This window comes from Lodderomyces beijingensis, assembly GCF_963989305.1.
Source record: "Lodderomyces beijingensis strain CBS 14171 genome assembly, chromosome: 1".
Taxonomy (NCBI): Eukaryota; Fungi; Ascomycota; class Pichiomycetes; order Serinales; family Debaryomycetaceae; genus Lodderomyces; species Lodderomyces beijingensis.
The window spans coordinates 286,353-301,489 of NC_089970.1; the positions used below are offsets into that span (position 1 = coordinate 286,353).

A 15,137-nucleotide genomic window follows, 5' to 3' on the forward strand; every position below is an offset into this window, starting at 1 on the left:
CCGTACATGTTTCCCAAAGCAAAGCAGTTGAAAGCAAGCCAGAAACGACCTACGAGATCTCCCTTGAACACGCGGCTGCCGCTAGTTATAAAAGTTAAGAAGAAGAAGAAGAGAGAAAACCACGGCTGATGTATACCTATATGGAGTACCTCCAGAAATGCTTTTTCAAGTCCACCAACTGGAACGAAGACAATATCTTTTCAAACATTAATGCAACTTCGCAAGCAATCCTCGACTTTCCCATCCCCAATGGGTTGAAAATCGATACGTCGTCCAAGACAACTGATTACCTGGCGTCCTCATTCACTCTTTCCAATTTCCACCAGATCAATGGATCCTTAGCTTACCTTTACTCGCTGAAGCCGTTGACCTCGACCATGGGCACCAAGGATGTCTCTTTGCAGGATGCAATTGCTGGGTTTAGGATAATCGAGCCCATGTTGGTGCTCCCCACTCAAAAACAGGACTACAGATCGAGCGCCACAGAGGCATCATCTCATGTCAACAAGGGCCATTCGCTAATGTACGGACGAATGTATTTCCCCGGCTCAGCGCTAGAGGCAATGATAATCAAACGTATTAGCGAAAACACTCAATTGCTAGTCAAGTGTGTCAACAACCCCCATTTGGAAAAGAACGGCACCATGATTGTGTATCTACAGAACAACACCGTGAAATATCTGCGAGAACTCATCTACTCGACAAATGAATCCCTTATTGGCGTTCGGTTTCTTTACAATTTGGGCAACACAATTGCCAAAAACATCAACCCCAATTTGATTCCCAAATTCGACAATTCCGTGGTGTCGGTAGGCACTGAACTTTGGTTTGCCGCGAGAACCATGAGTCCCGGGTTGTCGTCAGCCTTGCGATATTCAACACGCTCAACGGCAACGGGCAAACCCTTGACCATGACCCTTGCTGTTAACCCCATCCTAGGCCACATCACATCGACCTATACAGTCAAGACTTCAGTTGCATCTACTTTCTGTTCAAAGTACGACTTTAACTTTTTTTCATACGCAAGCAATTTGTCACTCGGATTTGAATTATACAGCTACGCGCGAAAGAGAAGCGCCTCGTCGAAAATGGGACAAGCACAACCTGTTTATCCAACGGGTGGGAGATTGAAAACCGACCAACTACGGCCCCAGCTGCCTCACATCAAGCTGCACGTGGTGCAAGTGAGACAAGTAGCACTCGACGATCGCGGAGCACAGAAATATCCCGTTCCATTATTAGAGCACACAACTGAAGACGGAAACGAAAGCGAAACTGTAACCAACGTTTTTCAAAATTTGGTCAATGAAAGTGATTTTTCGAGCGTCTTGAAAGTCTCCACCAGTCTTCGCGACAAGACTGTCAAACTTTTATGGGAAGGCAGGGTCAAGGATTTTTTGGTCAGCACTGGTGCTAAAGTTTCGATCAATCCAATCACCAACACACCCGAGTTTAACAAATTCGGCATCACATTCTCCTACGCCTTTTGAGACTGTTCTGTTCTGTTTTGCTTTTTTTTTTCTTTTTTTTTTTTTTTTGGATTTCATTATGAATAGTTAGAATTTTTCTTAATTATTACACCGATTATAGAAGCTCTTCTTGCTAGTTTGTTCGTTTGTTCTTCTTTTTGGTTTTATCATCTGCTTAAGCTGGCCGTGGCGATTCTTTTTTGCAACTAAACGTAACGTGTGGTAGCAGCCTATCACCAAAGTCTGATTCTCAACTGAAATTTTCCACTTTTTTTTTCAATGTACTGAGATTGATATTGAGATTTGAGTCCAGTCCAATCCACCAGGAGGCTAAGCTCGAATATACTTGATTACCGTTGCCTTTTTCCAATGTCGGCGAGCAAGGAGCTCTTTGAGTTGGTCAGAAACTCAAGGTTATCCCAAGTGGCCAAGCCGCATGCCAACAACATCAGACTCAAGACCAACAAACCAACGCATCAAGTGATATTCACACCTTCTACAAGTGCATATAGATCAAATTATGGTTTGAAATCGGTATTGCCAGGCAAGATCGGTAAAGCTTACATCTCGTTCAATGACATAGACAACAAAAAGGGCATGCCCGATGTTGAGAAAAACTCAGGTTTCCACTATACGCAACAGATGTTTCAAGAAATGGGCGTGCCTTTGAAAAACCATTTCACAAAACACAACCCACTTTTCCCGCACGAGTCCAACCAGAGCAGCAGGTCGCTTCACGAGGGGAACCTAACCAGCTGTTTCAATATCGACCCCAAGACCAAAACTTCCGACGTCATCAACCTTTTAAACCAGAACCCGCGCTTGTATAAAAATTTCAGAACCTACGTCTCCACCAAGCACCCTCAAGTTATCTTGACCTCGCTCGAGCCTTTCGAATTAACTTCCATTATGAGGCAGTTTTTGAACGAGTCTAAGCGAGTGAAGAAGAAGGAGAATACCATGGCAAACAAATTGACAGCCATGGGCGAAAGAAACAACAGCGTGCAAGGCACAGGCGGGTTTTCCTACAACCAAAGAGGAAGATTGCAAAACACCCCCAACGGCATCAAGCATCATACTATCGTAGATGGTAGAATGGTGGGAACCAAAGAGGCAGCAATCGGCGGCGTCGTTGCCAACGTCATTGACCGTTCAATTGCGCTACAGTTGAATTACGCGCGAAACACACCAGGGGCGCACTATAGACAGTTCACCGTACCTCTCAAGGTCAACGAGGCTGAATTTGCCGAAGATGGGTCAATCAGAATGTTTGCTGAAGGTATCAAATCTGGCACTTGGTCTGAAACCGATGAGAGATACTTGTCAACTAGAAACTCGGTGATGGGAGGTCGTAGATCGAGAGGCAGAGCCGGTGACGAAAGCTTGGAAAGCTTGTTGAACTTGATTCTCCCAGGAAAGAGATAAAGAAAAGAAAAAAAAAAAGAAGGTTATAACATTTTTGTAAATATTTCATGGTAATGCATTTTTTTTTCTCTTTCATTGTGTTTGAAGAGGTGGCCTTGTATTTCAGCCATTTCGCTATTTATTTTATGTCAGTGTATCCATCTCTGTTGCTTCAACTTCCGCTTCAACTTCCGCTTCAACTTCCACTTCCATTTCCTCCTGCTTCTTTTCTTCTCCGTCATTCGAATCCTCGACTGACTCTGCTGCATTGCCATCCACTTCTACTAGAATGTCGTCGGCAGTTTCATCTTCGGTTTTCTCTTCTTTTATCTCAGTTCCAGCTTCAGTCACCACCGGGACATCTTCATCAACCTCCATTGAATCTTCAGCTTGCACGCTGATAGCAACGCCAGTATCTTCTACCTTGACCTCAGTTCCTTTATTTTCCAGAGCCTTGATGTCTTTCCCAGTCCCACTTCCGGCCCCATCATCCTTTGGTTTCTTCTTCTTTGGATATTTTTTTGGCTCAGGTTTCTCCAGCGGTATTCCAGCCATCTTCTTCTCTTCCGCCTTCAACTCAACCCTGGTCTTTTCAGCCAACTCTTCATCAAGTTTGCCATCCACTTGATACCACAATTGATACGGAGCTAGCCGTGTGCCAACTTTCATGATATGCTGCATCTTCGCTTGAACTTCTTCTACTGGGTGAACACTGTTGACGAATATTGGAACGAATTTCTTGGGAACTCCATGGATGGTGAAGGAAAGACTCGAGTAGAGGTAACTTGGCTCTTCTGGAGGTGCAAGTGGTTTGGGGGCTGCAGCTTTTCTAGGAACAGGGCCTTTTCTCTTTTTCTTGCCTCGACGTGGCGGCGGAGCACGTCTCTTTGCTGGAATTGAGGACGTTTCCACCGCAGAGCCAATCTGCGCCTCTACCGTGTCCTCCGGCTCCTCAGGTTGCGGGTCTTCACTAGCAGCTGATTCTGTTTGCTGTTCAGGTTGCGACTCTTCCTCTGTTTCCTTCGAGTTCACAACGTCGACACTCTCAGCCTGGTTCGACGCATCCGCCTCTTTCTTAACAACAGCTGATGATATATTCTCTTCGGCTCCTTCTTCTTCTTCCTTCTCAGCTCCCTCCTCCTTCTCAGCTGTTGTTTTGGCCTTTTTTTCTTCTTCTTCTTTTTGTTGTTCTTCTTCTTCCTGTAATCTGACCTTTTCGTGGTACTCTTTTAGAGCAGCCTCATATTCATCCATCTTGCCCTGGTTGTGCACCCACAAGAAGCTCACCAAGATATCTTGATTATTAGAATTGTCATTATTTTCAGCATTGATCAAAGTCGATGGCTCCATAAGCTCACATATTGCAAATTTGGGGAATTGAAAACGTACATTGACATTTTCCAAAAACTCAAACAAAATAGTGGCATTCACCAGATACTTTTCCTGAAATGCCGTCAATTTCTGGTCCTTGGGAATCTCCCCGGAAACCAGTTTCAGCTTTTTCGACTGTTTTTCGCCAGCAGCGGATTTGCTTCCTTCTTTTACGCTGTCAGCGGTCTCAATCAGGATAGAAGGCCCACCTTGATCATTTGCCACCGGCGACGAAACGATATTCTCGCCAGTGCTTTTTAGAGGTTCCTCTTCTTTCTCCTCCTTCTTTTCATCCTCCTGTTTCTCAGCCATTTCCTCTGACTTTTCTAGTTCCTCCTCGTGTTTCTTCTCCTCCTCATCTGTCGTTTCTATTTCTTCGTGTTCCCCCTCCCCCTCCCCTTCTTTCTCCTCTTGCTTCTCTTCCTCCTCCTCTTGCTTCTCTTCCTCCTCCTCTGTCTTTTCTATTTCTTCCTTCTGTTTATCTCCTATTTCCTCTGTCTTTTCCATTTCCTCTGTCTTTTCCATTTCCTCTGTCTTTTCCATTTCCTCTTCTTTTTTTCCCACTTCTTCCTCCTCCTTCTTTTCCAACTCTTCCTCCTGTTTCTCTTCCATTTCCTCATCCTGTTTCTTCTCCGTCTTTTCCTCCTCCTGTTTCTCCTCCTCGTTTTTCTCTTCCGTTTCCTCCTCCTCTTTCTCCTCCTCTTGCTCCTGCTCTTTCTCCTGTTCTTTCTTTTCCTCCTGCTCGTGCTCTTTTTCCCCCTGTTTTTCCCCCACTGTCTTTTCCACCTCCGTTTCCATTTCATAACCAGGAGTCTTCACCAAAGTGAGAAACTCAATAACTTCTTCATCCGCATGAGGAGGGTGTCCCAATACTTTTGCCTTTTGAATATACTTCTGGAAAAGAACAATCTCCAACGGTCCCGCTTGCCCATTAGCGACTCTATTCATCAACTCATTCAACGAACTATCGAGACGTGCAAGATAATTCAAATTATCAATCATCAATCTGTTTTCGGGACTTTGCATGTCGTCAGCTTTCGGCAGCTTCACACTCTTTGGGTTCGGTTTCGGTTTCGGCTTCAGTGGCTCCGCTTCTAACGACACTTGTTGCGGACTAGAAGCATCTTTATCCTTCTTACTCTTCTTCTTTTTTGTACTATTCTGCAGCTTGCTCGCCTCAGCGTTGGCTTTACTCATGGCAATTTCTCTCTTTTCCATCTCCTTGATCCGTTTCCTCTCTTCCCTATCTCGAGCATCTTGCTCCCGCTTCATTTTCCGTTCTTGCTTCTCTTTCTCCTTCTGGGCTCGCTTTTCGAGTCGTTCCTGCTTGTTCCGAATCTTCTCCTCCTTAGTATCACTCCGGTCATCCTTAGCGATGAAAACGCGGATCTCGAACAAATGTACTCCGATAGTGAGACCGCATTCAATCAACTTCACCATGATATCGCGAGCATTGACATCATTATTCAATACACACGAGCGCCCCGCGTAAAGATCATCCTTCTTTAAATGCGTCGGGATCGGCTTATCTTGCTCCAAAAGCTTCTTGATATAGCTCGACTGCTTGACCCAGTACAACTGGAACATGGGACAGAGCCGTAGATAGCTGGCCCGCGATTTGATGATCGAGAGATAGAGGATTCCGGTGTCCTTGACGGTCAACGCCTGGTTTAGTAGTGATGAAGCCTGCGATGACGCGGAGTACGTCACGGGGAAACCGTTGACATTTTCAAATGGCCTTATGATCTTCTGGCTTTCTTCTTCTTGCTCCTTTTCAATCTCATCCCTCTTTGAGGAAGTTATCCTTCGTCGAATTCGAGGTGGCATTATTCTTGACTTGAAGAAAGCAGAAGTTGGGGGGAGCAGGATTGCAAAAAAATAAACATGAAGAAAAAGAACAAGTTCAAGAGGTTTCCTTCTTCTTCAAGCGCGCGCGCAATCGTTAAACATGGGAGAAATGAAGATAAAGGTCCTTTCTCTATTCAATTTATGTTTAGTTCTAGATATCCCACTATAAACGCTCTTCCAATGCCTCCAAGCCTCGATTGAAAAGCTTGATCATAGAGTCTAGCTCACTGATTAGCTTTGACTTGCTCGTAGTAGAGTCTGAAAAAAAGTCACCCTTAATCACCGGTATTGAAGGAAATGTAGTCGTCGTAGTGGTAGAGGAGGAGGTGGTGGTGGTGGTCGCGGATGAACCTCCCGCCGAGTTGGGGTTTCCACTGACTTGATGTAGACCCATCGCTGGAGGCTTAACAGCCGTTGGAGTCGGAGCTGTTACGTTTGGATACATAGGTACAGCCATGTTCAAGGTTGACGTGGATGGCGATGGCTGGGCCTTTTTCTGCGCCAGGATGCTGTTCTGGTGTGGTCTGCTCACAGGCACCGCCGCGGCCGTTGCCCCCGCGGCCGTCGCTCCCGTTGCTGTCGCTGCAGTTCCCGCCGCCGCCGTTTCTTTCGAGCCACTGGACCTTTCAGTTTGGGACTCTGCTTTCGTGGAAAATTGAGGCGGCTCCTTCTCGGTCACCGGGGTCATTGAAATCGGCATCTGAGCTGCCTGCGCTGCATTGATGCCAAATTGGTTCACGTTTTCATTGTCGTCTCGATGGTCGCTCATGAGCCCAGAAAGCGTGTGCATGGTGTTTGAAGGAGTGGGCATCTGGATAAACGCAGGCTTATTCTTTCTTAATTTGAAATTGGAAGATGTGGGCACGTTTGAAATCATTTGTTGCGACAAGTTTGGCATCGATTGCTGCAGAATCAAACTTGACGGAGCTGGTGCCGCAGGGTGAATTATATTCGACGAAGTAGCTGGAATTTTGCTTTGCTCACTGGGCGTGGATTTGAAGTTGATTGGTTGCAACAATGGGTTGTTATTCCCCTGCAAAGCCTTCATCTTTGAAGGAGAGCCACTTTTCGTTACCAACCCAGAGATGTTGGGGAACGCAGACATGTTGGGTGGCTTTGGCGAGGGCGTACGCACGCTTGTGGAGGTGGAGGTGGAGGTGATGTAAGATGGTGTTTGCGGCGAGGCTCCATTTGGAGACGAGCCCAAAGTTGGGTGCCCCAATGTATTTGAAATGGTCTTTTTTCTGGGTCTCGTCTCAATTGGAGAGGTGTTTGATGGGGTAAAACGGTTTTCCAACTTGCCCGCAGCAGACTGTGTATGGTGGAGGGCTGGAGGTTTATTCAAAATAGGGTGGTGAGAATTGGTCATTAGTGTCGATGCCGAGGGAAAGCTTGAAAGCTTGTCCATATCGGGAATCTCAATAGTTGGGGAGCCCAAGTCGTTGTTGCTGGCTGTGTACATCGTGGGAGCTATCAAAGTGGAATGGTCAACTCTTTTTTCCTCTGGATCCTCAAACAACATCTTGAGAGATCTTGGCACATCCATGGTGGATTTTGCAACGGGGACTTGCAGCAGCAGCAGTAACAGCTGTTGTTGTTGTTGTTGTTGTTGTTGTTGTTGTTGTTGTTGTTGATTCAATGTTGCCGAAGAGTTTCCTCGCGACGGTGGCACGGCCACCTTCAATGTCGGTAATGTAGAGTACACAGTGTTGTTGTTGTAGTTGTTGTTGTAGTAGTAGTCGTCGTCATTGTTATTATTGTTAATGTTTTGAGTGTCGTAATTTGTATTGCAGTCAATCTTGTCCAAGTCAATGTCGTTTTCCATCATGTACTCCTTCGATTCAAGAGAATCAAAGTCCCACTTCACCTGGTTCTGGTCGTCATCATTCCCAACGCCATAGTCGTTGAAGCCAGGAAGCTTTTGTTGAACAACATCATCGACATCGTCCTCCAGCTCGTTTTCCAAATTGATAAACACCGAGTCTCGCGAAGAATTGCGCTCTCTCCAAACCAAGTATCTCGATATCACTTCCTTCAATATACTTGTAGGATGATTCTTGTATATTTTCATGAGTTTGCATTTGAATAAATCTTCAGCAGTCGGCCTTTCTTCGGTATTCTCATCAAGGCACAACGCAACACATTCCTTCAACGCTGGCGAGTATTCCCTCCCCTCTAACCTCGGAGGCGTGGCTTTTGCAATGAGCTGCATGGCCCAAGAGGCATCTTTGTCGCCGTAAGGAGGATTGCCCGTGGACAACTCGTAGATGGTAATACCTAGGGACCAGATATCGGCCTTGCTGTTGTAGGCTTCTCCAGATTTGATGACTTCGGGCGCCATCCAGTACGGCGTTCCCGCCATCGTTGTCCGTTTCAGGGAGTTTGAAGTGAGCTTGGCCGCTACTCCAAAGTCACATAATCGAATGGTGCCGTCCTTGTTGAGGAGCACGTTTGCCGCCTTGAGATCGCGATGGATCACGCCCAGCTTGTGCACGTCAACCAAAGCGTATAGCAACTCTCTCGTGATCACCGCCACGTATCGCTCTTCCATGACCCCTGGCTTCAAAAGCGACCGAAGCGAGCCCCCTGAACAGTAGTCCATCAAGATCCATAGCTTTGTGTCTTGTAGTATGGACCCGTAGTAGTGGGTGATGTTGGGCACATGCTTGAGCTCGGAAAGAAACTGGATCTCCTGCTGCACGTCCTTGATCTCGTCGTCCTCATTGTCTAGATTGAGCACTTTGATGGCATATACCTGTCTGGTTTGTTTGTGGTACGCCTTGTAGACGACTCCAAACTTGCCCCTGCCAATAACTTCAATCCTCCTGTATTGTGAAACGGATGTCATTTTCATCCTGTCGAGAATAGCTCGATGTCCTGGTACATCAACAGAAGAAGAAAACACTGGGCTAGTTGGTAAGTTGTGAATAGCTGGGAATAGTTGCAGCAGCAGCAGCAGCAGCAGCTCTCTTGTCTTGTTGTTGTTAATACAAGTTTGATCTGTTGAAACACAGCTTTTCTTTATTAATATTTTTTTTTTTTCGCTGCTGTTCAAAGGACAGTGGAAACTGTGATTTATCGACTAGAGCTTCACTGACTGACACCAGAGGGAGAAGAATGAAAGTACGAATGAAAGGGGGTTGGCTCGAGCTCAGGCTACGTTTGGCAAGGCTTTTGCAATTTTCACACTCTGCGGAATCAAGCTGTTCTCGCATGTTTGAGTTGAAGCAGAGTATTCATTGAAAGAGAGAGTGAGGAAAAAAAAAAAGAGAGCACACTGTCGAAACAAATGGTATGATTCTATCATCTATCATATATATATCTCTATAAGTACGCCCCGCGGTTAGCTCTTTAAAATGTCAAACAGAGTTAGTAGCTGGTTTTGTTCAAAAGTGAGCAGACGCTCGCGCCTGGAGGAGCCACCGGTTAAGTTGGTGGTGGTGTTGTTGTTGTTGTTGTTGTCGTTGCTGCCAGCCACGGTTGTAGTATCCATTTCATCCGTAGCTTCAGTTTCCTCGAACAAAGCTTCTTCGTGCACGGATATACTCCGGTTCTCGCAGTCAAAATCTGACGAGCTCGCCAGGTAAGTTATGGAATCCAATGAATTGCCAGATGAGCCATTATCTATCAATGCTGTGCGCTCGCTTGCTGGGTCGTGTTTGATCATGTGTCGATCAAAGGAGTTTCGAAGTTTGATCATGCCATTGCCGAGCTCTTCATCGGCAAGAGCACCATGCCGATGAGATGCAGCCATTGTCTTGTAGTTCTCTTGCTGAGATGGCGTGTCCCAGCTCAACAAGACGACTCCACATAAAACCGCCAACAACCCAATTAAAATCCATGCAAGTTGCAAATAGGAGATCCTGTGGTCACTGAGAAGTTTGTTGAAGTTCAAGTCATTGATGAGATTGACCAAGTTGTACACCAAAAAGCACAAAGGGTACAACACAGCGGTGGTGATCTCTGCAAGTCCCAAATTGAACGCCGTCAACTGAAGTGCAACTATGGATAGCATCAGCACGAGAAGCAACCAGGGAGCAGCATCAGTGAAACTGAAAATATCCTTGGCGCCATTTTTCTTGTTCATAATGGACTCGATGATGACATCTATAATTGACTTTGCAAATAAAAACGTGTGAGCAGTCAAAGTTCCGCTAATGACGCCGTAATTGATGCCTTTCCAAAACTGGAACTTGTTGAACTTTACCAACAAGACATCCTGGTTACCGTTGCGGATCGAGTATTTTTGACGGCGTTGGTGGGTTTCGCTGATTTTCCGATTCAAGTAGATCTTGTTCAAGAGCAATAGGCAACCCATCACGGCAAAAGTGCTGACAAACCATGCCGCGAAAAAGGGGTCCAATAACTGCAGAATCACTTGTCGAAACTTGTCATCGGTGGAGAGTGGGGGCTGTTGCTCTGGTAGTGGTTCCACGGCGCCGTTGTTTGCAATGATAAAGGCACCACAAGCGATAACCGCGGTGCCAATCCACAATTTCCTGGAAAACTGGTCTCCTGGGAGCATCAAACAACTAAACATCGAGTTGAAGATGAGGCCGATGCTTTGGAGCGGGGAAAGGATAATCAAGGGCAAAGTCGACATCTGCGCTACCGATCCGAGCACGTTGGCCACTATGAACAAGCCAAACCCTAGGTACCACATATTTCGCCTGTACTTTTGACTGTGTGGCTGTGCATCGTGGCAACAGCCACCACCAGTTGCTCCAACCAGGATGCCCTGCGAAAACGGCTCATGGGTCAACAAATGCGACTTCCGCTGTAGTGCGACTCCAAACGCCTGTATTGCCGACGAGACGATGGCCACAGAACACCCTAATGCTATTGCTGAATGAGACGACTCGGCCATGGAGGGGACTGTGGGATGCTGATGCTGATGACAATGACGATATCTGGGTTATTTTTTTTTTTCCTCTTTCAATTTACTTGCTCCATCAGACCAAACAAACGCCTTGACTTGTGAATGAATAAATGAGTGAATGAGGTTGCCCGCTGTGTGTCTGTGTGGATATATCTGCTTTTTAAATATGTGTGTATGAACGTCTCAGCATAAGAAGGAGAAAGGGGTAGGATTAGAAAGGCGTACAAGGTATAAATAGATACGTGGGGGGGGCCAACTTGCTTGATTAGTACGTCTGTATGTTGCCTGAAACGTTAAACAAACAACACACCAGCACAACTACCAGTGTCGTGTAAATTTGTCGATGATAAAACGCGACACGACACGACGCCAGTAACGTTCCCTTTCGACTCGAGGTGTCTTTTTCCTTTCCCTGTTGTCTCTCTTTCTTATGCTATCCCTATTGTTTGCAAGCCCAGATCAGCCACAGCCTCCTCGACCAGAATTTCCTCTACATTTGACTAAGCTCGGAATGCTGCAGGTGATTTTCGGTAAAGCCCCCTCCAGCTGGATTTTCCGCAATGTCAGGAAGGCCAGCACCGCAAGATGTGTCCTCACGGGACGCCAAAACAACGTTGTCTTTCTCTTTTTTGCTCACCTCGAGCGTCAGCTTCAGCCGTGCATCATACCTTGAGGAAATCCTTTAGTCGCCAAAAAGTAAAAGAAATGGGCTTTGTACGGTTGATTTAATGATGTGGTGCTAAGGCGAGCTTCAGGTGCGCTCTCTCTCGGTGTGTACAAAAAACTTGATTCGCCACTTTGGAGCCTTGACAAGGGTGCTTTGATATAAATACATGTTGCTCTTTCGCTTCTTTCCCTCCTCTTCCCCCCTCTACACACAGCTTTTCTTTCCAGTAATCGTTTCTACAGTTTATTCTCTTGCTTGCTCTATACATATTCTGCAGCATCAGTTCAGGGAAATGGGTTAGTTGACATCGAGTAAAGGGGGGGGGGGGAAGTCACGTGCAAAGGCAGCCACTGACACAAGACTTGATGCACACTCCTATTGAACTGTCCATTCGATTATTCCATCTATTCACTGTGTTTTCTTGCAGACTTTTGTTATCTGCCCATAAATGTTCCACCAACGGCGATGAATGTCTACGACAACGACGACCACGCATGGAGGCGTATAATATCCAAAAGCACCGCCATGAAATTGCGAAATTGAAAACTTACGAATTTCACAGCTCCTTCTTTGTGAACTCACCCGATTCCCTCAACTTGAGTTCAAAGTAGCCAAAAAAACAGCATTCCCCATCTTGGAAAAGTATTTTTTTGAAAGCAATCGACTATTTCAACTTACCTTTGAATTGGTTTTCTTCTCTCCACCGCCATGTCCGTAGCGTGGGGGAAGAAGCCATCTGTCCTCGCACGATATTCTCGTGGTGCAGCCTAGGCCAAAAATGAACGAAAAAAAAAACCTCCCTCTCCCTGTACTTCTCCCTCCCTTTCCTGGCCCCGCCACAAGTCGAATAAGCCGCGTGCTAATGAAAGATGACATCTCATACATCATCGACCACCTTGACTCTTCTAGTGAGAAAGACATACTACAAGGACTAGACCTATTGGACCAGTTTTTGTTTAACCTAGTTCCCGAAATTCAACTCCATGTCGACAATTTCACCCATTCAGACCAGCTTCGAGCGTTCATCAAATTGCAAGACAATGCAGCTTTGAACGTGGTCTCTTATCTAGCCAAGATCTACAACCGTGAGCTCGCTAATGACCAGTTGGTCAAGTTGAATAGAACGGTACAGGGCTGTCTCCTAATCCATCCCGCGTCACGAGCTATTTTCAACCGTGCGAAAAACATGACGCGTCTCTTGAATGTGCTCCATGAAAGCAACGATATCGCGGTGTCCATCACGCTCGTCTCAACTTTGATCCATATAGTGTTGGACGAGTATGAGAACTTTAGGACGTTTGAACGATGCGGAGGCTGTGGCGTCTTGATACGGCATTTGAAACTCAATTCAATCGACGAGTTTCCTCAACTGAAACCACCCAATCACTCAAGTCCCATATCGTCGTCGTCACCGTCATCATCAACTACTGCAATTTCAAACCAACAGAATTTAAATTTCAAGATTATCGAGTTCTTGATGCTTTACATGACCGAGGAACCAGACAATACCCATGGACTAACCGTGAAGGAAAAGAGTAAACTTTTCGAAAAGGATTGTCCCGAGATAGACTTGCTTGTGGAGAGCTTGATAGAATTGAATAAATTATAAAGGACAACAAAAGAGAACCGAAAAAGGTGCAACTAATTTTTTTTTTTTTTTAATTTTTTAGCATCTATTTTAAAATTTCAAATTGTAGTTTTTTGCAAACTCAACTTGTGCTTTCTCTACTGCCTTGGCCGAATACTTGTTTTGGCCCGCCAAAGCTCCATCTGCACCAGATTGATGAGCTGGATTGAGTGATGACGCGGCTTTTGCATTGCCGAGCTGACTTTTTCTCGCTGGGTACAACGCCAGCACAACACAGGGATTTTTTTCTTTGTTTTCCGGCTCCGGGTTCACATTGAACATGGAATACTCATTCAATTTCTTGTATTTCGGAATGGTTCTGTACGGATTGACCTTTTCCGCGTCGTAAGCTCGTTGTTTCAAGATCAACTCCGCGTCATCGCCCAGCTCGTTCAAATCCAGCGAAGAGGGGTTGACTCTCAACCCAATCAATTGCCTTTGCCTCGAGTTCAACGGCAAGTCCCAACATTGATCCTGTCCTTTGATTAGTTTGGAAGCGGCAAGGATGATACATATTATAGACGGCACCACCACGAGCCTCCCGAGTAGTAGCAACAAACTTGGTCCATTCAACAAGCGATAAATCTGCTGGTTTTCTTTAATCATCTGGATATAGACCAGCTGACTCTTGAATTTCACATCGTATATCTTTATGAGCTTTTCAACGAGTGATTCCAATGACACTAGCACTAGGAAATATAGAATGTTGCGAAGCAACATCTTGGTATAGTATTCCAAGTCAACTTGTCTAGAAAGAGCCTGTTTGACAACGGGGCTCTCCCATTGACCAGTGGGGTTCTCATACTCTTGACGCTTGCCAATTTCATCATCTTCTTCTTCTTCCAAGTCATCTCGAAGACTCGCGATAATCTCCTTCACGTCATGGCGTGGCGCCGTCGTGTAATGATTATTGAATCCGGAATACGAGTATTTGGAAGACAACCGGGAAAGATTGACGTTGGGCGGCAAATAGTCCTTGATTTCGTTATGGAAGTTCTTGACTCCCGTAGCACGAGGCTGGTAATATAGTGGTCTATCACGAGTTTTAATTTCATTGATTTTGTGCTTTTCTGCTTCATCCCAGGCATCAAGACTCAATTTCGTCTGTAGAAGCTTGAAATCGATATCACTTAGCAAGCGTTCGTCCTTGTTAATCTTTGCTAGAAGTGGTTGGTTGTCTGAGGGAAACTTGTTTGCTGGTTGTGGTGGGTCAAAATGGAGTCTCATGGTTGTGTCATGGGGAAGTTTGTACAACTCCTTCGATGCTAAATCACCATCACGAGAGGTTTTTGAGTTCTTGTAACGAGCGAGGTCCAATAGCACATCCTCGTAGATCTTGTCGGGAGCAACGGACGTAGACATTGTATAATGATGGTGACTATAATAATAAGAATGATGACGTTGTTGCTGTTGTTGCAACCCGTCAAGACGAAGCTTGGATCTCAAGTTGATTGTTGATGGAAGTCACGTGAAAAGGCTCGCTAAATTATCGACATTGAAACTCGCGATGTGAAAAAAAAAAGTACCAAAAAGAAAACCAGGCTTTTTCAATTCACTCAGAGACATCACTCCTTTTCTTCCTTTTTCCACAGAGAAACCAACCTCAATATGTATGTTTGAAAATCTACAAAACCAATGAGTTTTAAAAAAAAATGATGAATAAAATGTTTAACACAGACCTGTACTGAGGGTACTGGCTACGGCCTTTGCTTCTTTGAAGGATAACGACATGCCTCTTCTGACCCATGATTTCAAATCAGTGACCAACATATAAAAAATATTAGAGAGTGATTTACTAACTATCTCAAGTGCTTTACTGTTTGTAAGTACAACTAGTTTGCAGTATACGTTGATTCTTTTTGGAGAAAATTT

General features: G+C 45.4%; 7 protein-coding genes across 7 annotated transcripts; 3 read left to right on the top strand and 4 right to left on the bottom strand. All coding sequences in view use genetic code 12, as the record gives it.

The window, feature by feature from the left end:
• Nucleotides 1-128: 128 nt before the first annotated feature.
• LODBEIA_P01220 (uncharacterized protein) lies at nt 129-1,490 on the top strand (the record flags this gene model as incomplete). Its single annotated transcript, XM_066971084.1, has 1 exon — nt 129-1,490. One exon carries the CDS (start codon nt 129-131, stop codon nt 1,488-1,490), a length of 1,362 nt encoding a protein of 453 aa, XP_066827060.1.
• A 348-nt stretch (nt 1,491-1,838) lies between these two features.
• Nucleotides 1,839-2,894, top strand: LODBEIA_P01230 (mitochondrial 37S ribosomal protein bS1m; the record flags this gene model as incomplete). The annotated part of the gene is made up of 1 exon (XM_066971095.1): nt 1,839-2,894. One exon carries the CDS (start codon nt 1,839-1,841, stop codon nt 2,892-2,894), a length of 1,056 nt encoding a protein of 351 aa, XP_066827061.1.
• A 123-nt stretch (nt 2,895-3,017) lies between these two features.
• Nucleotides 3,018-6,071, bottom strand: LODBEIA_P01240 (uncharacterized protein; the record flags this gene model as incomplete). The annotated part of the gene is made up of 1 exon (XM_066971106.1): nt 3,018-6,071. The coding sequence occupies one exon, from the start codon at nt 6,069-6,071 to the stop codon at nt 3,018-3,020; it is 3,054 nt and encodes a 1,017-aa protein (XP_066827062.1).
• A 184-nt stretch (nt 6,072-6,255) lies between these two features.
• On the bottom strand, nt 6,256-8,940 carry LODBEIA_P01250 (uncharacterized protein; the record flags this gene model as incomplete). The annotated part of the gene is made up of 1 exon (XM_066971117.1): nt 6,256-8,940. The coding sequence occupies one exon, from the start codon at nt 8,938-8,940 to the stop codon at nt 6,256-6,258; it is 2,685 nt and encodes an 894-aa protein (XP_066827063.1).
• Nucleotides 8,941-9,435: 495 nt separating this feature from the next.
• Nucleotides 9,436-10,959, bottom strand: LODBEIA_P01260 (uncharacterized protein; the record flags this gene model as incomplete). The annotated part of the gene is made up of 1 exon (XM_066971128.1): nt 9,436-10,959. One exon carries the CDS (start codon nt 10,957-10,959, stop codon nt 9,436-9,438), a length of 1,524 nt encoding a protein of 507 aa, XP_066827064.1.
• Nucleotides 10,960-12,500: 1,541 nt separating this feature from the next.
• LODBEIA_P01270 (uncharacterized protein) lies at nt 12,501-13,247 on the top strand (the record flags this gene model as incomplete). The annotated part of the gene is made up of 1 exon (XM_066971139.1): nt 12,501-13,247. One exon carries the CDS (start codon nt 12,501-12,503, stop codon nt 13,245-13,247), a length of 747 nt encoding a protein of 248 aa, XP_066827065.1.
• A 69-nt stretch (nt 13,248-13,316) lies between these two features.
• On the bottom strand, nt 13,317-14,627 carry LODBEIA_P01280 (uncharacterized protein; the record flags this gene model as incomplete). Its single annotated transcript, XM_066971150.1, has 1 exon — nt 13,317-14,627. One exon carries the CDS (start codon nt 14,625-14,627, stop codon nt 13,317-13,319), a length of 1,311 nt encoding a protein of 436 aa, XP_066827066.1.
• Nucleotides 14,628-15,137: the final 510 nt, after the last annotated feature.